The sequence below is a fragment of the Oncorhynchus clarkii genome, chromosome 17 (genome assembly GCF_045791955.1).
Source record: "Oncorhynchus clarkii lewisi isolate Uvic-CL-2024 chromosome 17, UVic_Ocla_1.0, whole genome shotgun sequence".
Taxonomy (NCBI): Eukaryota; Metazoa; Chordata; class Actinopteri; order Salmoniformes; family Salmonidae; genus Oncorhynchus; species Oncorhynchus clarkii.
The window spans coordinates 53,532,891-53,552,247 of NC_092163.1; the positions used below are offsets into that span (position 1 = coordinate 53,532,891).

Sequence of the window (19,357 nt, forward strand, 5' to 3'; positions counted from 1 at the left end):
TAACAAACAGTTACATGACCTACAGCATGTTCAAGTAAGTTAATGTTTCCAACATTTTCGAGCTACTAAACAACTATTGATAAAGAACCACGAGAGGTTACCGCAATGCAAAATAATTTATTTAGTCTCTCTGGGTTCGTAAATGTCCTTCAATTCGCAAGAGGCTGGATGTATCTCACCAGAGAAAGCGAACAAAACAATGGGGGAGAAGGCCATGCAGGGGTAATCACTAGTTACCACAGCCACAAAGTCATGTACCCTGTATATTTCTACATTGATCTTCTTAAAATGTTAATTTAAACCTAACCTTAACGTTTACCAAACTACTAACATTATGCCTAACCTTAAATAAATACTAAAACGCTGTGATAACTAGTGGAAACCCCATACAGCTCAGGGTGGAACCAATACCGTCAATCAACATATCCCATCGTCCCAATATCCATATCCAGAGACGATATTAAAGAAAATGTGAAGGGAGGCAGAGGGATTGAGGTCAAAAAGTTGATCAGTAGGTCATATCCGTCAGTTACGTAAGACGGATAGATGGTACACACGATCCATAAAGATTTCCGGTCTCCATTTTATTGTAGCTTGCAGATACAGACAGGCGGTTCGACGAAGGACAGGAAACGAATCGACTATCAGTGTTTGTTTTAAAATACGTTACGGTAAATAACCCCTCTAAATAATACAAAATGTGACACGTATTTCTATTTAGCAGTTAATATTGTTTCTTTGATATGTATTCGAACTTTCTCTTGTATTCATATTAGCTAGCTGGCCCTAGTTAGCCATTTGTTTCTCAGGTAGCTAACGAGTAGCTGAAATGGCTAGACCCAACTGTATCGCAGCAAGTAACTGATTATGTTGCAGTTCATTTGCAATTGTACTCTCTCACACGTAGCCATGGCATGTGCAAATGGTGAACTAGTCAGTACAGGGACTGGGGAGGGCCAGCAAATGTTGAGGGTTATGGTTATCTCAGCAAGGCCCCTTCTTCCATTTTGCGTAGTAACGTATGTGAACAAAGGCTGGAGGTGTGATTGACGTTTACTAACGTTAGTTAGTTGTTTTACCCTGTTATTATAGTTTGTTATTTCAGTATAGCAGAACCAATTAGCGATTTCACGGAAATAATAAATCCCGCAATGCATTTCCATGTGCAATGCATTTCCACACCACTGGCTTTATGCCCTATTGTTGCCTACCTCAAATTCAACCATAATCATACACATCTGCTTGATTGTTATAAACACACCTGTCTGTTTGAATGTGGGTTTAATTGTATGTGGAGGACCATTTTTATCTGTGTTATGAACAGACTATTGGCCTACTTGAATATACATTGTTGTTGAGTGGAAAATGTGTAAGACATGAAAATCTAAATGGACAAATCTTCTTTCAGTTTCGCATTCACGTTTGTGGAGTATCAATTTTTGTTTTGAAAATTGAGGCCTGTTGAAATGGGAGGTAATTACTTACATTTTTGTTCCTTGCATGCCAATACAATTCACATAATTAGAGGTGTGTGTTCCAGAACTGCTTGAAGTAGCTTTTCTGGTTCACGTCTGAATGCAATTGAGCCCCAGGTTCTTTTTACAGGTGCATGCCTTTAAAGTTAAGTACATTTGCTGATAGGCTGCCTTTTGAATAATGATTCCTAGAAAGCAAAACATACATGTTGTTTAATATTTTTTAAAGATCCAGCCATGCACCGAGATTGCCCTCTCGACTGCAAGGTCTACGTGGGAAACCTGGGGAACAATGGCAATAAGACAGAGCTGGAGCGGTCATTTGGCTATTATGGACCACTTCGCAGTGTCTGGGTAGCTAGGAACCCCCCAGGCTTTGCTTTTGTGGAATTTGAAGATCCAAGGGATGCAACCGACGCAGTGAGAGAACTTGATGGAAGGTAAAACTTAAGAACAAGTTCCTCTGGTGTAAAAATAACTGAATGATAGAATCAGGAAATTGAGGTCATTTTTCAAGTTTTTGTTCCTTGCATCATTTGCATGCCAATACACTTGGTAGTTTGACAAAATAAATGCAGATAATCTCAGAGGAGTGTTCCAGAACTGTTTGAAATAGCATTTCTGGTTTGTCCATATGAATTCAAATGATCCACATGTGCTTTATACTCTGGTATAAAATAACTTAATGACAGAGCCTAGTTTGCTTGGAGATATTTGGAAGGGCTGCCTATTCATTTTTTTTGCCACTTGCCTCCATTTAACTTCCTGAAAGGGGGTGAAACAAGGCCATGCATGCCATAATGTTTTGGTGACTGTTTAACAGCATGCTCTGCGGTAACACTGTATTGCTCTGCACAGGACATTAAGTGGTTCCCGTGTGCGAGTGGAGCTGTCCAATGGTGAGAAACGCACCCGCAACCGGGGTCCTCCTCCATCGTGGAGCCGACGTCCTCGAGATGACCATCGTGGGCGTCGTGGTAGCCCGCCCGCCAGGCGCAGGTAACTCATCTCCCATACAGGGCTTTATGATAGCAATGCCCAACAGACTACTAATCCCTTTCTGTCCCTTTTACTAGTTAATCTACTTGTTTTGTTCCTGTGTCCTCTTTCCAAACTGCATCTCCTGTTTCGCTGCACCGTAGTGATAGTTTAGTGTTTGATAACCCCTTTTCCATGGTAGTCTACAGTGGTTAGTGTAATGTGGTGCTGAAGGCATGCAGTTTTCATCTTCATTATCATTGTTTAATGACTTCCGGGGTACTTTAGATCCAGGGGGTGGGTACAGTGTGAAATTAAGTGTGCTGATTTGTATGCCAAGTTTAAGTGATAAGTACATTTGCGTTTTCTCTACCACATTTTCTCTAAATTTGGCTTGCAAGCTTTTCACTGTTACCTGAAGCACTGAACGTGTTTTGGAAGTAGGTGATTCATATTTCAGACCAGTACCTCACTATGAACCGGGTGGGAGGGAAGCTTAATGATGCTAGGTTGGTTGTTTTTGTTACAATTTGAGGTTGCTTTTTTTATTGACCATTTATATTAATAAAAATGAACCCCGTTACAGAGTCATCACCATGCCTCTTCTCACCACCCTCTGAGTCAGTCAACTAGTCCTCTTTCAGCATCATGTGACCATTGACCAGCGTGCCCCAATCAGCTTGGCTGATGTCGTGTCACATGGCCAGTCGTCAGGTTGCACCAGCCCATTGGTTCCTGCGCATGCAGTTCTCAGCCTCTTCCTCCTCCAACTTTAACCCAATCGGCAGCGGCCCTCCTCACATTTCCGACCAATCAGCGTTTTACATCCCCAAATGTCTACACTGCAACCTACCAGCAGCAGCCCTCGGCTAACCAATAAAAGCAGGAAAAATCCACAGCCAGCCCCCATCCACCAGCCAACTAATCACCTCGCAGCATCTGGCCAGTCCTTTTCAGCCAAATCTGCCTACCCGGCCTACAGTCTACCTCCCCTTCGTCATTTCTAGCTTGTTGAAAACCAAACGACTAGTAAGTTTTACCTGCTTCATACAGTACACTGCTGATTACAAATTTAAGAGTGAAGAGAAAGCTGCTTTAAAAAAGGTTATCCTTTTTTATTTGAATCAAACAGGATTGATATTTCTCCCTCATTACTGTAATCCGTTGATTTAAAGGGGAATGGACATTTTTGAGAAACATTAATTATTAATCTGTGAAGGTCTTTCTAATTGTTCAAAGGAGCTTTTCTGATCAGTGCTTTCCCTGGTTTAGGTCGCAGTGGTCCCATCTTGTGTGTGCTTTGCACTAGTGCTCAATATGTAGCCTTGAATTTACTGCAGCATTGAGAGCATTCTTACCCAATTTTTGACCATTAATTATGTTACAACCCTCCATTTTCTTACCCCTTCCCATTTGGTATAATTGCACTTCTCTTTCCGAAGCATTTTTTTGTCATTCACTCAGCTGGCAGTATTAACTAACCATGGCCTTTTATGGGAGGCGATGACTGAATTTCAGATTACAAATGCCTTATCTGCAGTCACCCATTCCCATCCCTTTGTGTGTGGGGGGGGGGGGGGGTGTAATAGACATTAACTTGGTTCCCCCAGAGGGGCAGTTTTTGGTGGGGACTGGGACTGTAGGGTTTACTTCAGGGTAATTTGGGGGTTGGATGGGTTTGGAAACAATGGGCCACCAATGTATCATGCTCTGCTTTTAACATCCTCTTATTCCCCCCTCCCCAGATCCCCACGTAGGAGGAGCTTCAGCCGCAGCCGAAGCAGGTATGTTGACAGCCATAAGAGATTGTAAAAGTTAACAGCCGTACTGTGGGCAAGTAAGATTACGGCAGATTATTTTTCATGGGAGCATGGACTGAGGGACCCAATTTTGAACCTTGTGTATGGTTCTGACAAGTATTTGATCTCTTAACACACCCCAGCACAGCTTTCCAAACTTGTCAATGATTAGATCCTCTTGTCATTGTCAACAGGGGCCTCTGTAAAATTCAGGTTGATTTGGTTCATTCTCTTTTTCCTTCTGTATGCAGGTCTCTCTCCAGAGACAGGAAGAGGGAGAGATCTTTGTCCCGGGACAGGAACCACAAACCCTCAAGATCATTTTCCCGATCAAGGAGGTAAGCAGGGGGGGTTTTAACAGACAGCAAGAATTTCTTATCTTAGCAACAGTGAAACCACTTTAGTTGTGGCTTTTAAGGAACAGTAACAGGCCAATGGTGTAACATCTTTCTGAGGGAGTGCATGAATGCTCCAGGGGAAGTTTATATTAACATTCTGGCTTAACTATTTTTCCCCTCGCAGCCGCTCCAGGTCTACGGAGAGAAAGTAAGGAAATGCATGGCAGTCGAGTTTGACGGCGAAGAAGATGAATGAACTTTCTTTTTTTTTACGGATATTTTAGCGGTTTCATTTTTGCTTCTCTGTGACATGTAAGGTATCCAATTCCTCTGTATTTTGTAAATAAGTTGGTATGCAGGTGTAACGCATGACTAAAATGGTTGTTAGTCCTGTTAATGCCAAGACATACCGTAGTTGTCCCCAAGCAGTATTCCATTTCATCAATCATTATAAGCGTTCTCTATTTGTCCATGAGTACCAGCTCACAGAAACACACCATTCTAAATAGTCTAGTGCTCAAGTCATGTTCCATGTCAGCAAGATTAGTGTGTCTGGATGTGGTGGAAGGCTATGGTCAGCTATCCTATTGTCGGTTAATATACCGATATGTTTTCTATTGACCTCTGGGACTTCCACTATTCTTCCAGTTCCTGTTGGTAAAGGTTTGTCTTTGCAAATAACGGCACCCTTATTTTGTCTACAATAGCCCACTGTTTTTCTTTTCCTTGATATTTGTACTACTTATGTTCTCTGAATTAAACTAGTTGTAAAAAGGCTTCTTACATTTCTTGGTGTGGCAGTTTTTTCATTAATGATTAATTCTAAAATATGAAACAGAACTCAAAGGTGGTCGGTCTCATGTTGACATCCTGAAGCAACTAGAGAGAAGAAAAACGCCGACTACTACTCAATCACAAATCAATGGGAAATGCTGAGCATCATCATGACATTAGGCAGTGCTTACTGTATATTTGATGTGCTATGTGAACCTTAATTTGAGGTCTGAAAACATGAGACAATTGAGCAAACATTGTTAGAACAACCGTTGCTCTTTGTATGCACCACAATAGGTTACTGTTGTATTGCATACATTTATGCTCTTAACAGCTCACCTTTATGGCCTCTAGTTGCACATACACTGATTGTACAAAACATGCTCTTTCCATGAAATACTGACCAGGTGAAAAATGGTGAAAGCTATGATCCCTTATTGATGTCAGTTGTAAAGTCCACTTCAAACGGTGTAGATGAAGGGGTGGAGACAGGTAAAATATATATATTTTAAACCTTGAGACGAGGATTGCTTATGTATCATTTAGAGGGTAAATGGGCAAGACCAGATTTAAGGGCCTTTGAACAGGGTATGGTATTAGGTTCCAGGCGCACTAGTTTGTGTGTCAAGAACTGCAATGCTGATGGGTTTTTCACGCTCAACAGTTTCCTCTGTGTATCAAGAATGGTCCACCACCCAAAGGACATCTAACCAACTTGACAGCTGTGGGAAGCATTGGTGTCAACATGGGCCAGTATCCCTGTGGAACACTGTAGACACCTTGTAGAGTCCATTCCCCGATTGAGGCTGTTGGGGGGGGGGGGGTGCGCAACTCAATAGGAAGGTGTTCTTAATGTTTTGTACACCGTGTATACTGTATTCTAGTCATGGCTCATCCTATATAACTACTGCTATACACACCTTGTCTATTCACATACTGTCTAAACACACCATTCATATACTGCATATTAGAATGAACTATGTTGAGAATACAGTTTACTGTAAATACACAGTACAAAACCCCATAGCAAAATGGATAGAACTGCAGGAAATATAAATAATGTATGAAATGTATTTATATAGCCCATCTCAGCTGATATCTCAAAGTGTTTTACAGAAACCCAGCCTAAAACCCCAAAAAGCAAGCAATGCAGGTGTAGAAGCATGGTGGCTAGGAAAAACTCCCTAGAAAGGCCAAAAACCTAGTAAGAAACCTAGAGAGGAACCAGGCTATGAGGGGTGGCCAGTCCTCTTCTGGAGGAGATTATAACAACATGGCCAAGATGTTTAAATGTTCATAACTGACCAGCATGGTCAAATAATAATCACAGTAGTTGTCAAGAGTGCAGGTCAACACCTCAGGAGTAAATGTCAGTTGGCTTTTCATAACCAATCATTGAGAGTATCTCTACTGCTCCTGCTGTCTCTAGAGAGTTGAAAACAGCAGGTCTGGTGAACAGGTCAGCGTTCCATAGCCGCAGGCAGAACAGTTGAAACTGGAGCAGCAGCACGGCCAGGTGGACTGGGGACAGCAAAGAGTCATCATGCCAGGTAGTCCTGAGGCATGGTCTTAGGGCTCAGGTCCTCAGAGAGAGAAAGAAAGAGAGAATTAGAGAGAGCATACTTAAATTCACACAGGACACCGGATAAGACAGGAAAAATACTCCAGATATAACAGACTGACCCTAGCCCCCCGACACATAAACTACTGCAGCATAAATACTGGAGGCTGAGACAGGAGGGGTCAGGAGACACTGTGGCCCCATCCGATGATACCTCTGGACAGGGCAAAACAGCCAGGACACAACCCCACCCATTTTGCCAAAGCACCCATCCCACTAGAGGGACATCTTCGACCACCAACTTACCATCCTGAGACAAGGCCAAATATAGCCCACAAAAATCTCCGCCATGGCACAACCATGTCTGCCAACCCAGACGGGAAGATCACGTCAGTGACTCAACCCACTCATGTGACGCACCCCTCCTAGGGACGGCATGGAAGAGCACCAGTAAGCCAGTGACTCAGCCCCTGTAATAGGGTTAGAGGCAGAGAATCCCAGTGGAGAGAGAGGAACCGGCCAGGCAGAGGCAGCAAGGGCGGTTCGTTGCTCCAGTGCCTTTCCGTTCACCTTCACACTCCTGGGCCAGACTACACTCAATCATAGGACCTACTGAAGAGATGAGTCTTCAATAAAGACTTAAAGGTTGAGACCGAGTCTGCGTCTCTCACATGGGTAGGCAGACCATTCCATAAAAATTGAGCTCTATAGGAGAAAGCCCTGCCTCCAGCTGTTTGCTTAGAAATTCTAGGGACAATTAGGAGGCCTGCGTCTTGTGACCGTATAGTACTGTAGGTATGTACAGCAGGACCAAATCGGAAAGATAGGTAGGAGCAAGCCCGTGTAATGCTTTGTAGGTTAGCATTAAAAACTTAATCAGCCCTTGCCTTAACAGGAAGCCAGTGTTGGGAGACTAGCACTGGAGTAATCTAATATTTTTTTTTTGGTTCTAGTCAGGATTCTAGCAGCCACATTTAGCACTAACTGAACTTTATTTAGTGCTTTATCCGGGTAGCCGGAAAGTAGAGCATTGCAGTAGTCTAACCTAGAAGTGACAAAAGCACAGATACATTTTTCAGCATAATTTTTGGACAGAAAATGTCTGATTTTTGCAATGTTACGTAGATGGAAAAAATCTGTCCTTGAAACAGTCTTGATATGTTCGTCAAAAGAGAGATCAGGGTCCAGAGTAACGCCGAGGTCCTTCACAGTTTTATTTGAGATGACTGTACAACCATCAAGATTAATTGTCAGATTCAACAGAAGATCTTTGAGTTTCTTGGGACCTAGAACAAGCATCTCTGTTTTGTCCAAGTTTAAAAGTAGAAAGTTTGCAGCCATCCACTTCCTTATGTCTGAAAAACAGGCTTCCAGTGAGGGCAATTTTGGGGCTTCACCATGTTTCATCAAAATGTACAGCTGCGTGTCATCTGCATAGCAGTGAAAGTTAACATTATGTTTTTGAATGATATCCCCAAGAGGTCCACATATACTGTATACATAAAGTTGGCGGTTACGTTCAAAGTTCTTGTGTTGAATTCCCTCCATTATTACAAAGCAGGAGTGTATTACAGGCTTTCTGGGTGTCCGTAAAGAGTTATGTTTCAGAGTTTTGTTACGAAATCATGTGAATTTAGTGGAGTTGTAAGTGTTTAACCCATTCATGATAACATTCATGATAACTTGACCAAGTGGCCTAGTCATTTCTGCAATACATTTTTATAAAAACTGTCCATTTTTAAGAATAGCCACCTGGAAGTCTGAAGTGATGGAGAACACATTGTACATCATAGATACCAAAATGTAATGTTTATTTGGCCAAAGAGCTCTATTTTCATGTCATCTGACCATAGCACCAGTTCCAATCCAAACTGGTCAGACAACCTGTAAATTGAGCTCTTTGGCCACGCACACCAGTGTTGGGTTTGGCATTGAAAAACAGAAGCATATGCCTGTGGTAAAATATGGTGGTACATCTTTGATGTTATGGGGGCTATTTTGCTTCCATTGGGCCCTTGTTATAGTCAACAACATCAACGACAAGTACCTGGACATTTTCATGAACTTTACCAAGAACCTGGTTGCCTCTGCTCGGAAGCTGACACTTGGCCCCAAGCACACATCAAAATCCACAAATAAATAGTTAATTAACCACAAAATCTACATCTCAGTTTCCGGATTTGAACCCCATTGAAAACCTGTGGTTTGAATTGAAGAGGGCATTCCATAAACAAAGGATATCAAGGGGGAGAGTGCTGGAGAACTGAAACAGGTGCTAATAATTGTGACCCCTATCTTTTAGAGTTTTTTTAATTAAATGTTACACAAAATCTCTTTCTCTGAGCAATTGTGTTAATATAAAATAATATTTATTTTTTGCATGCAATATAGCTCAGTATTTAAATTATTTATTTTATACAGTCATTTTTACTCATCTTTATCAAGGGTGCCAAAAATGATGGTGTCACGTTCTGACCTTAGTTCCTTTGTTTTCAGTCTTTGTGTGTCTGCACCAGACAGAACTGTTTCAGTTGTTTCTTTGTTGATTTGTTATTCAGTGTTCTGTTTTGATTATTATTAAAAATCATGAACACTTACCACGCTGCACCTTGGTCCTCACCTTCTTCCACCGACGACAGCCGTTACAGAAACACCCACCACCAAAGGACCAAGCAGCGTGGTAACGGGCAGCAGCAGCAGCGATCGCAGGACTCCTGGACATGGGAGGAAATTCTGGACGGCAAGGGACCCCGGGCACAGGCTGGAGAATATCGGCGCCCCAAGGCTGAGCTGGAGGCAGCAAAAGCCGAGAGACGGTGGTATGAGGAGGCAGCACGGCGGCGTGGTTGGAAGCCCGAGAGGCAGCCCCAAAAATGTATTGGGGGGGGGCACACGGGGAGTGTGGCTAAGTCAGGTAGGAGACCTGAGCCAACTCCCCGTGCTTACCGTGGAGAGAGATGGACCGGGCAGGCACTGTGTTATGCCGTGAGGCGCACGGTGTCCCCGGTGCGTGTGCATAGCCCGGTGCGCTACATCGCAGCGCCTCGTATCGGCCGGGATAGAGTGGGCATCGAGCCAGGTGCCATGAAGCCGGCTCAGCGCATCTGGTCTCCAGTGCGTCTCCTCGGGCCGGTATACATGGCACCAGCCCTACGCATGGTGTCCCCGGTTCGCCAGCACAGCCCAGTGCGGTCTATTCCACCTCACCGCACTGGCCTGGCTACGGGGAGCATTCAGCCAGGTAGGGTTGGGCAGGCTCGGTACTCGAGACCTCCAGTGCGCCTCCACGGTCCGGTCTTTCTGGTGCCGCCTCCACGCACCAGCCCTCCGGTGGCAGCCCCCCCGCACCAGGCTGTCTCTCCATCTCCTCCCTACAGGTGCTCCTGCCTGTCCAGCTCCACACACTTACCTTCTTGTTAACAAAATGAAGGAAGTTTTCTTTAAAATTATTCATAAATATTATCCTGCCAACCACTATATGAAGAAGTTTAAGGAAAACATCAACTCAAATTGCTCCTTTTGTAATGACCACCCAGAAACAGTTTTGCATCTTTTTTGGCATTGTATGCATGTAAGAAAACGGTGGCAAGACATCAGTAGGTTTATAATTGAACACATTTATGAAGATTTTACACTATTGTGGAGAGATGTACTGTTTGAATTCTTTACATACAATAGAAATAAGCGGAATCATTTTTATATAATTAATTTCATTATTCTTTTGGCCAAATTTCATATACACAAATGTAAATTTACAAACAGAAAACCACATTTTCATACCCTACAAAAAGAAATTGAACTGTATTTTAAGACGGTTAAATGCTCTACTAACAAAAAAAGCTGTTAGAATTGTAAGTATATGCATGTCCCTTAAGGTCCTTGTGTAATTGTAATGTGATATTGTACCCCCTAGCTCGATTGTCTATTGTTTGTCATCTATGTATGCTTGTGTTCCCTCATGTGTTTTATGTATTGATTTGTTATTAATAAAAAACATTTAAAAAATAAAAATAAATATTTTAAAAAAGGACGGAAGGACAGATTTTTAAATGGACCGTCCATTCCCAGAAATTCGTCAATCGTTCAACGCGATGATTGTGTTTTCAGCCACCGGTAGCGTGTGAGTGCTTTATATGCGCTACAGTCAATTATGATTGCATGTCTACTTACATTAAATATATCATTATTAATATTCGCCCACTGTATGATAGCTAGCTAAATAACGTTAGCCTGCCTAGCTGGAACATGTTTTATTTATACAATTTCCAAAAGCTAACCGTTTGGTTAAAACATCATTACTTTTACGAGACGTGTTTGTGCCGTAATGTGCATTGGTAGCAGATTTCTAATTTATTTACATTCGTTTTTACTTACACTTGTATGTTGACATTGACTTTTCTTAGCGGTTGTACAATCGTCGCGAATTGAATTATGGGGAGTTTCAGGCCCCGAAGTGAACATAATTGTACAGTACACTCACAAATTCGACTAAAGATGAGGGGCTTACGTTGCAAATTTACCATGCTTGTCTCATCATTTGAACCGCCCGCCAAAATGGTGAAGGGGATTCCCCCAAGGGCATAAAAACTGGACAGTTTCATCTCACTCTTCATTCAAAGACTCAATCATGGACACTCTTACTGACAGTTGTGGCTGCTTTGCGTGATGAATTGTTGTCTCTACCTTCTTGCCCTTTGTGCTGTTGTCTGTGCCCAATAATGTGTGTACCATGTTTTGTGCCGCTACCATGTTATTGTAATGTTGCTGCCTTGCTATGTTGTCTTAGGTCTCTCTTTATGTAGTGTTGTGTTGCCTCTTTTGTCCTATATTTATATTTTAATCCCAGCCCCGTCCCGCAGGAGGCCTTTTTGTAGGCCGTCATTGTAAATAAGAATTTGTTCTTAACTGACTTGCCTAGTTAAATTAAATAAATAAAGTGGACGAGGGTGTGTCTTTTATAAGTCTGAACCGCAGCCTTTGACTACTTTAAAATGGCTGAAGCATGGGGGAAGGTGCTGCCGATGTTAAAATTGCCATTTGGCCACTAGAGGCCTCTATCATTCTCTACTATAAAACCCCACTTCTGCATCACTAGAACACTGAGAAAGGTATCGAGCAAAGAGAAGCAGCCCTCAGTGAGGGTTTGAGTTTATTTAGTTGTGTCACAAGGATTTCGTTTTGAGAAAATTGGTATGCTAAGAAAAAGTTTACTTAACGTTGGCTAACGTCGTTTGTTTCATTTGATCTTCAAAGAGTAAACCTAAAACGGGACCTTTGCCTGACGTTTACATTAGGCTAGTTTAAATGTAAGTAAAATCTTAAAATATCTATGCATGCTATTTTTTATGTAAATTGAAAAGGCCTGTCGATTTGTAGGCTATAGACCGATGGAAATGTATTATTTCATACAACTGAACGAAGGCAAGTTGTAATCTTACTCACAGTTAACCTTGCTGTTGGTGGCTATGGTTTGATAAGATACGTTTTTGTCAATGATACAATGTATTTGCTTATTAGTCATACATTTTTGTCATTTTTCACTGGGTCAACAACATCTGTCCACTGGAAACAGTGTGTATTGATTTCCTCAGTTACCGGTTCAAACGATGTTCAGATTCACGTGGGGTGTAGTAGTAAGTGGGCAGGTTCTGAAGTCATGTGCGTCTGCTGTATTTCTCCCGCCACTTACTCGAATCCGCCCCTTTCAGTGATGTCAACGGAGAGCTCTTTGAGTGGAAAGAGGAAATAAGGGTTTCTCCAATATATATATTTTTTGTAGACTATTCGTTTACTCTAGCTAGTTAACTCGGTTTGTATTGTTTTGAATGACATCAGCCATGGTATCATGAAGATACTGTAAGATTAGACCCACATCGACCCCATACTCAACTCTCAGTTTGATATGTTCACTTCACATAAGTTAACATTTTGAAAAGGTTATTTTTGATTTTGAGTACTTATAACAGAAATACCCAGTAATGTGATAATGGATAATACAGGGATTTTAATGTCTCCCTCAGAGTCTAGTTATGTAAAAACAGGCTGAGGCCTTAAATATGATTTGTAATGTAACTTCTAACTATACTGATGTCTTAGTCATGGGGCATGCCTTCAAATTCTCAGACATGTCTCATGTAATGACTTCAGGCCAGTCTGTTCTGCAGCCTTGCCCATGTGTGACTGCCCACCCTGTCAGGTGATTTCTCTCAGCAGACAGACAGGGAAAGAGAGACACGGAGAAGTAGGCTAGAGTAGATAAATTCACAGCCGTTTGGAGCTCCTTGGGATATGATTTTCTCTCCCAGGTTTTTTAAAAACAAAATGAGAACAGAAAAGTCCAACTCATGAGGATGTTGTGGGATGGGGTTGAGTTTGCTTTGAGTGGAATTTTGTGTAAATAACTTGACTGACTGTACCAGATCTACTTCCAGTTTGATCTGGCAAAGTTCCCCCTGCATGTCTCAAAGGGCCCCATCCTGGATATCTCCTACAATTTAGTAAACGGGATCCCATCTTCCCCCACCTCCTACTTATGCACTTCAAGGAAATAATACATTTGCAACTCTATGTGTAAAAATTATAATATAACTGATTTTTCTTGCATGGCAATGAATGGTAAAGAATGTGGTTCCTTGTCAAAAATGTATACATTTAGCTTACAGTTACATAAATACAGCTTGCGTAATTATCTCCTAAGGGAGTAATAGAAGCCTCTGCTTCCCTTAGGGTAAACTTTGTTATTGCAAGGGAAGGTTCTTTACCATGAGAGTGCTCTGTGGTCATAGAGCAAGAATATGAGGCCTGGGATTTGACACTCAACACACCTGAACCCCTATTTAACCATTGTCTGACAGGGAAATAGATAGAAAATTGTGAAACATGACAATAGTGTCAGTTGATAGTAGTGGTACATTCAGACTAGTTATGTAATTACATGAAATATGTTTTTCTTAAATTATGGATGAACACTGGTGCCTAGTAGTTACTGTACTACAGTCATAAGGGTTGATGTTCAGGACTTGTCTCTACATGTCCATAGAGCTTTGCCCAGACATGTACTAGATCAGGAAAGTAGGAAGGCTTTGTGAATCACTGTCTGATGGCTGTTAAATACAACTGCAGCGTTCTCAATACACAGTCCAGTTCCTCCGTTACACATATGAAGTAAGTTACAATTAAGATTTTGAGAGAGGTTTACTTGTGCATAAATGGTAAGTTCTTTATTGGTTGTGGTAGGCTATACAACTTGTTACATTTAGTATTGTTTAAGTGATTATGGTTTGATAGTTGGTTTTTAAATTATATTGGAATATCAAATTATAGGATGCCATTTACTAATTTGTTTCGGTTTGATGTTTTTTGGTGATAGGGTGATTAAGATCTTCTTTTTTTACCACTTTAGTGCTTTTAGATAGTTTTGCTATTCTGTAGAAGACTCAAGAAGGGGACTCAATAGTGTGACATACTCAAAGTACATCCGGTGTATACATTTGATGTGAAAAGAAGTCATATGATCTTACTGATGACGTCACTGTTTCCTGGACAGCGGCTCAGACTACTATCCTCTTGCTGTGCTCTATGTGCCCAGTCAACTAACCATGCTATCCTCTCCTCTCCCTGTGTCCCCTGCAATCTAGAACCAGAACAACCATGGCCAGTCGTAAGCACATCCTGAGCTCTCTGGGGAAAAGTCCTGCCAGGCAGAACCTGTTTGGCCCAGTTGACCGTGAGCAGCTGCAGCAGGAGTACCAGGACACCCTGCGCAGAGACCTGGAGGACGCCTGTCGCCGCTGGGGCTTCGACTTCCTGTCAGATAAGCCTCTGGCTGGGGGAGACTTCCAGTGGGAAGAGGTACCGGGCACCAAGGTGCCTCTCCTCTACCTGCCCTGCCTGTTGAGTCAGGGGGAGGCACAGAAGATCAGAGGGCCGGCAGCATCCACAGGAAGGGTCAGGGCGGGGCCATGGCACCGTGGCAAGGAAAACATCCCTTGCACCCCTGAGAAGTACAGAGCCAACCTCCAGAACCTGGAGAAACCGCAAGACAAGAACGAGAACAAACTGAAGAGGAAACAGACCAACCTCACAGGTAGAAGGATTGGTGTGGTGGGTGGATGTAGGTTGATGTTTTTTGGGTAGGGGATATTTTTTGGGGAGGGTTTCTAAGTTGTTAGGGTTGAACTGCTGGTTTACTTCAATTAAGTTTTGAACACCGAGTCCGATGCTAATAAAACATCTATTGGTGTCTGCAGATTTCTACCAAGCCAAGAAGAGAGTGGTGGGTACGTCGCTTAAGTCAGGCCGGTGATTTCAGAGACACAGTCACAGCTGCCAGGGAGCCAACAGTCGGACAAAACCACAGCAAGCACTACTTCTCTCAGGAACCCACACGCTGAATAGACTAAGTACATACAGTACACTTACCAGGAGGAATACATAACCAATCCTCTAAACAAACGCAGTGAAAAATGAAACAACCTATTTTATTGCATTCATTACCGATGCATACTGTTTTATTTTTATATCCATGTAGGTTAACCGATGTACAATTGATTTCAATGTAAGGGGGCTTGTGTTCTCCCTGTGGTAAGGGAGGGACATTCTAATGGTGCATCCATGACCATTTGTGAGTCATGAAAGAACATCCTCTGCACCTTTATGACCGTTTAGTGTAAGGAAGACTTGAAAATCTAAGTCTGGACAGTTAAGGTCCTGCATTCCACAGCACTGATATAGACCAATCGAAACCATGCCTCTGGGTCTACGCATAAATCGTCTTGTTTTGATGACATGTTGAAATTATGAAACCATACTGTTTACGGTGCTGAGTTTGAATCTACTGTAATATGGTGTCACATTGAGAGGACGCTTGAAAAAAATGACCGCAACAACACAATATTCTTCAACAGTCTTTCCAGTTCAAATATCCAAATGTATGGATTGACGTTTTTTTCATTATGCTGTGTCTCTCATGAAGAGGGCCAGGAATCATGTTATTGTCTGTCATTTGAAAGCACTTCCTTTCCAATGTATGTACTGTTGTACATGAGATTTCACAATTTAAATATGTGTCTCAACATGTACTCATAGGAATCTACTTGAAGGGTACTGCTCTGCATAAAATTATGCAAACTCCTGTATAGAAATGGCACTCTTTTTTTTTCTCACCTTTTTATTTAAGAACAAATTATTATTTTCAATGACGGTTAGGAACATTGGGTTAAAACTGCATTGTTCAGGGGCAGAATTACAGATTTTTACCTTGTCAGCTCGGGGTTTTGATCTTGCAAACTTCCGGTTACTTGTCCAATGCTCTAAACACTAGGCTACCTGCCACCCAATGTCCCCCTTTCTACCTAACTAGGGCTTCTTGCTATAATACTCTTGGGAATTTGTTGATAGGGACCTCTGCTATGTTCTTTCAAGCTTTTCAAGTATTTTTACAAAGTCTATTTAGCATCTGAACACAAAGCCAGACATTCACGTTTCCTTAGATACAGTGAGGGGGAAATTTGATCCCCTACTGATTTTGTTCGTTTGTCCACTGACAAAGAAATTATCAGTCTATAATTTCAATGGTAGGTTTATTTGAACAGTGAGAGACAGAATAACAACAAAAAAATCCAGAAAAACGCATATCAAAAATGTTATGAATTGATTTGCATTTTAATGAGGGAAATAAGTATTTGACACCCTCTCAATCAGAAAGATTTCTGGCTCCCAGGTGTCTTTTATACAGGTAACGAGCTGAGATTAGGAGCACACTCTTAAAGGGAGTGCTCCTAATCTCAGTTTGTTACCTGTATAAAAGACACCTGTCCACAGAAGCAATCAGTCAATCAGATTCCAAACTCTCCACCATGGCCAAGACCAAAGAGCTCTCCAAGGATGTCAGGGACAAGATTGTAGACCTACACAAGGCTGGAATGGGCTACAAGACCATCGCCAAGCAGCTTGGTGAGAAGGTGACAACAGTTGGTGCGAGTTTTCGCAAATGGAAGAAACACAAAAGAACTGTCAATCTCCCTCGGCCCGAGACTCCATGCAAGATCTCACCTCGTGGATTTGCAATGATCATGAGAACGGTAAGGAATCAGCCCAGAACTACACGGGAGGATCTTGTCAAGGCAGCTGGGACCATAGTCACCCAAGAAAACAATTGGTAACACACTACACCGTGAAGGAGTTTCTGCAAGGTCCCCCTGCTCAAGAAAGCACATATACATGCACGTCTGAAGTTTGCCAATGAACATCTGAATGATTCAGAGGACAACTGGGTGAAGGTGTTGTAGTCAGATGAGACCAAAATTGAGCTATTTGGCATCAACTCAACTTGCTGTGTTTGGAGGAGGAGGAATGCTGCCTATGACCCCAAGAACACCATCGCCACCATCAAACATGGAGGTGAAAACATTATGCTTTGGGGGTCTTTTTCTGCTAAGGGGACAGGACAACTTCACCGCATCAAAGGGACGATGGACGGGCCATGTACCGTCAAATCTTGGGGGAGAACATCCTTCCCTCAGCCAGGGCATTGAAAATGGGTCGTGGATGGGTATTCCAGCATGACAATGACCCAAAACACACGGCCAAGGCAACAAAGGAGTTCCTCAAGAAGAAGCACATTAAGGTCCTGGAGTGGCCTAGCCAGTCTCCAGACCTTAATCCCATAGAAAATCTGTGGATGGAGCTGAAGGTTCGAGTTGCCAAACATCAGCCTCGAAACCTTAATGACTTGGAGAAGATCTGCAAAGAGGAGTGGGACAAAATCCCTCCTGAGATGTGTGCAAATCTGGTGGCCAACTACAAGAAACGTCTAACCTCTGTGATTGCAAACAAGGGTTTTGCCACCAAGTACTAAGTCATGTTTTGCGGAGGGTATCAAATACTTATTTCCCTCATTAAAATGCAAATCCATTTATAACATTTTTGACATGTGTTTTTCTTGATTTTTGTTGTTATTCTGTCTCTCACCGTTCAAATAAACCTACCATTACAATTATAGACTGATCATTTCTTTGTCAGTGGGCAAACATACAAAATCAGCAGGGGATTAAATACTTTTTTCCCCTCACTGTAAGTATCAGCTATATCTTGATGTTAATATCACTGTTAAGCAGTGAAACATTTAAAGTTTTCTTGCAGTATTGCACAACATTTTTTTCATGTAGCCAACAGCAGGTACAAGTGCCTGTATGGTATTTGAATCTAAACAGAGAGAAATTGTGTCCTCAAAAACATAGCTATTTTTGACTGAGCTACAGCCTCTATTCTATTTGAAGTTTTTATCTGCCTCAAACTGTAAGCTATTGGTGCATAACGGTTATTTATTGTTATGATGGCTGATCCTGCTGCTATGGGTAATTTGAATGGTGGTTATACAACATCACTGTATGGCAACATTCTGAACTTACCTAATAGCTTTGCTTAATGTTCACAGCACCTTATGCACTGCTATGCAAATATCAGCATACATTACCCCAAAAGTGCACCTATTTTTATAGATGTTGGTGCACAGGCTTACATAGTGTTTTCATAGCTACAACTAAGACATTCTTATTTATTGTAAAACAAAGTAGATATGTGTAATTGGTTAATTGACAATAAATACATACAGTGCAATTGGAAAGTATTCAGACCCCTTGACTTTTTCCACATTTTGTTACGTTACAGCCTTATTCTAAAAAGTTATTTTTATTTTTTAAGTGTTTTCCCTCATCAATCTACCCATAATGACAAAGCGAAAACAGGTTTTTAGGCGAAAACAGGTTTCCATTGATCATCCTTGATGTTTCTACAACCTTTTATTTAACTTTTAATAACTAGGCAAGTCAGTTAAGAACAAATTATTATTTACAGTGACGGCCTACCAAAAGGCCTTCTGCAGGGACAGGCTGGGATTTTAAAATATAGAACAAAACACACATCAAGACGAGAGATAACGCAACACTACATAAAGACCTAAGACGATAGCATGGCAGCAACACAACGTGAAAACAACATGGTAGCAGCACAAAACAGGGTACAAACAGTATTGGGCAGAGATAACAGCACAAAGGGCAAGAAGGTAGAGGCAACAATACATCACACAAAGCAGCCACAACTGTCAGTAAGAGTGTCCATGATTGAATCTTTGAATGAAGAGATTGAGATGAAACTGTCCAGTTTGAGTGTTTGTTGCAGCTTGTTCCAGTCACTAGCTGCAGCAAAATGAAAAGATGAGCTACCCACGGATGTGTGTGCTTTGGGGCAGTGTACCGTCTAGCCATACTCTCAAGTACTTATATGAGGTGACTATTCAAGCTCTTCTTACCAAACCACATGACCTTTGTTTTGGAGGTGTTCAGAACAAGGTTAATGGTAGAGAAAGCTTGTTGGACACTAAGAAAGCTTTGTTGTAGAGCGTTTAACACAAAATCTGGGGAGGGGCCAACT

General features: G+C 41.9%; 2 protein-coding genes across 4 annotated transcripts; both read left to right on the plus strand.

Annotated features, from left to right (window-relative positions):
• Positions 1 to 555: 555 nt before the first annotated feature.
• Positions 556 to 5,367, plus strand: LOC139371113 (serine/arginine-rich splicing factor 3-like). The gene is made up of 7 exons (XM_071111191.1): positions 556 to 671; positions 1,409 to 1,473; positions 1,705 to 1,915; positions 2,334 to 2,474; positions 4,199 to 4,237; positions 4,504 to 4,590; positions 4,775 to 5,367. The coding sequence occupies exons 2-7, from the start codon at positions 1,467 to 1,469 to the stop codon at positions 4,800 to 4,802; spliced, it is 513 nt and encodes a 170-aa protein (XP_070967292.1). The 5' UTR covers positions 556 to 671; positions 1,409 to 1,466; the 3' UTR covers positions 4,803 to 5,367.
• A 6,656-nt stretch (positions 5,368 to 12,023) lies between these two features.
• LOC139369822 (cyclin dependent kinase inhibitor 1A) lies at positions 12,024 to 18,551 on the plus strand. 3 transcript variants are annotated; one of them, XM_071109098.1, is made up of 3 exons: positions 12,024 to 12,231; positions 14,563 to 15,011; positions 15,175 to 16,062. In XM_071109098.1, the coding sequence occupies exons 2-3, from the start codon at positions 14,576 to 14,578 to the stop codon at positions 15,228 to 15,230; spliced, it is 492 nt and encodes a 163-aa protein (XP_070965199.1). In that variant the 5' UTR covers positions 12,024 to 12,231; positions 14,563 to 14,575; the 3' UTR covers positions 15,231 to 16,062. The 3 variants fall into 3 exon arrangements, with proteins under 3 accessions (XP_070965199.1, XP_070965197.1, XP_070965198.1); XM_071109096.1 differs by lacking the exon at positions 12,024 to 12,231 and adding an exon at positions 14,052 to 14,089; XM_071109097.1 differs by lacking the exon at positions 12,024 to 12,231 and adding an exon at positions 14,062 to 14,136 and having other exon boundaries at positions 15,175 to 18,551.
• Positions 18,552 to 19,357: the final 806 nt, after the last annotated feature.

Bases quoted from the DNA above. Each gene is read 5' to 3' on its own strand.
- LOC139371113 (XM_071111191.1), top strand. The intron at 4,238-4,503 runs GTATGTTGACAG...TTCTGTATGCAG, and splicing joins TTCAGCCGCAGCCGAAGCAG to GTCTCTCTCCAGAGACAGGA. The intron at 4,591-4,774 runs GTAAGCAGGGGG...TTCCCCTCGCAG, and splicing joins TCATTTTCCCGATCAAGGAG to CCGCTCCAGGTCTACGGAGA.
- LOC139369822 (XM_071109096.1), top strand. The intron at 15,012-15,174 runs GTAGAAGGATTG...TGGTGTCTGCAG, and splicing joins GAAACAGACCAACCTCACAG to ATTTCTACCAAGCCAAGAAG.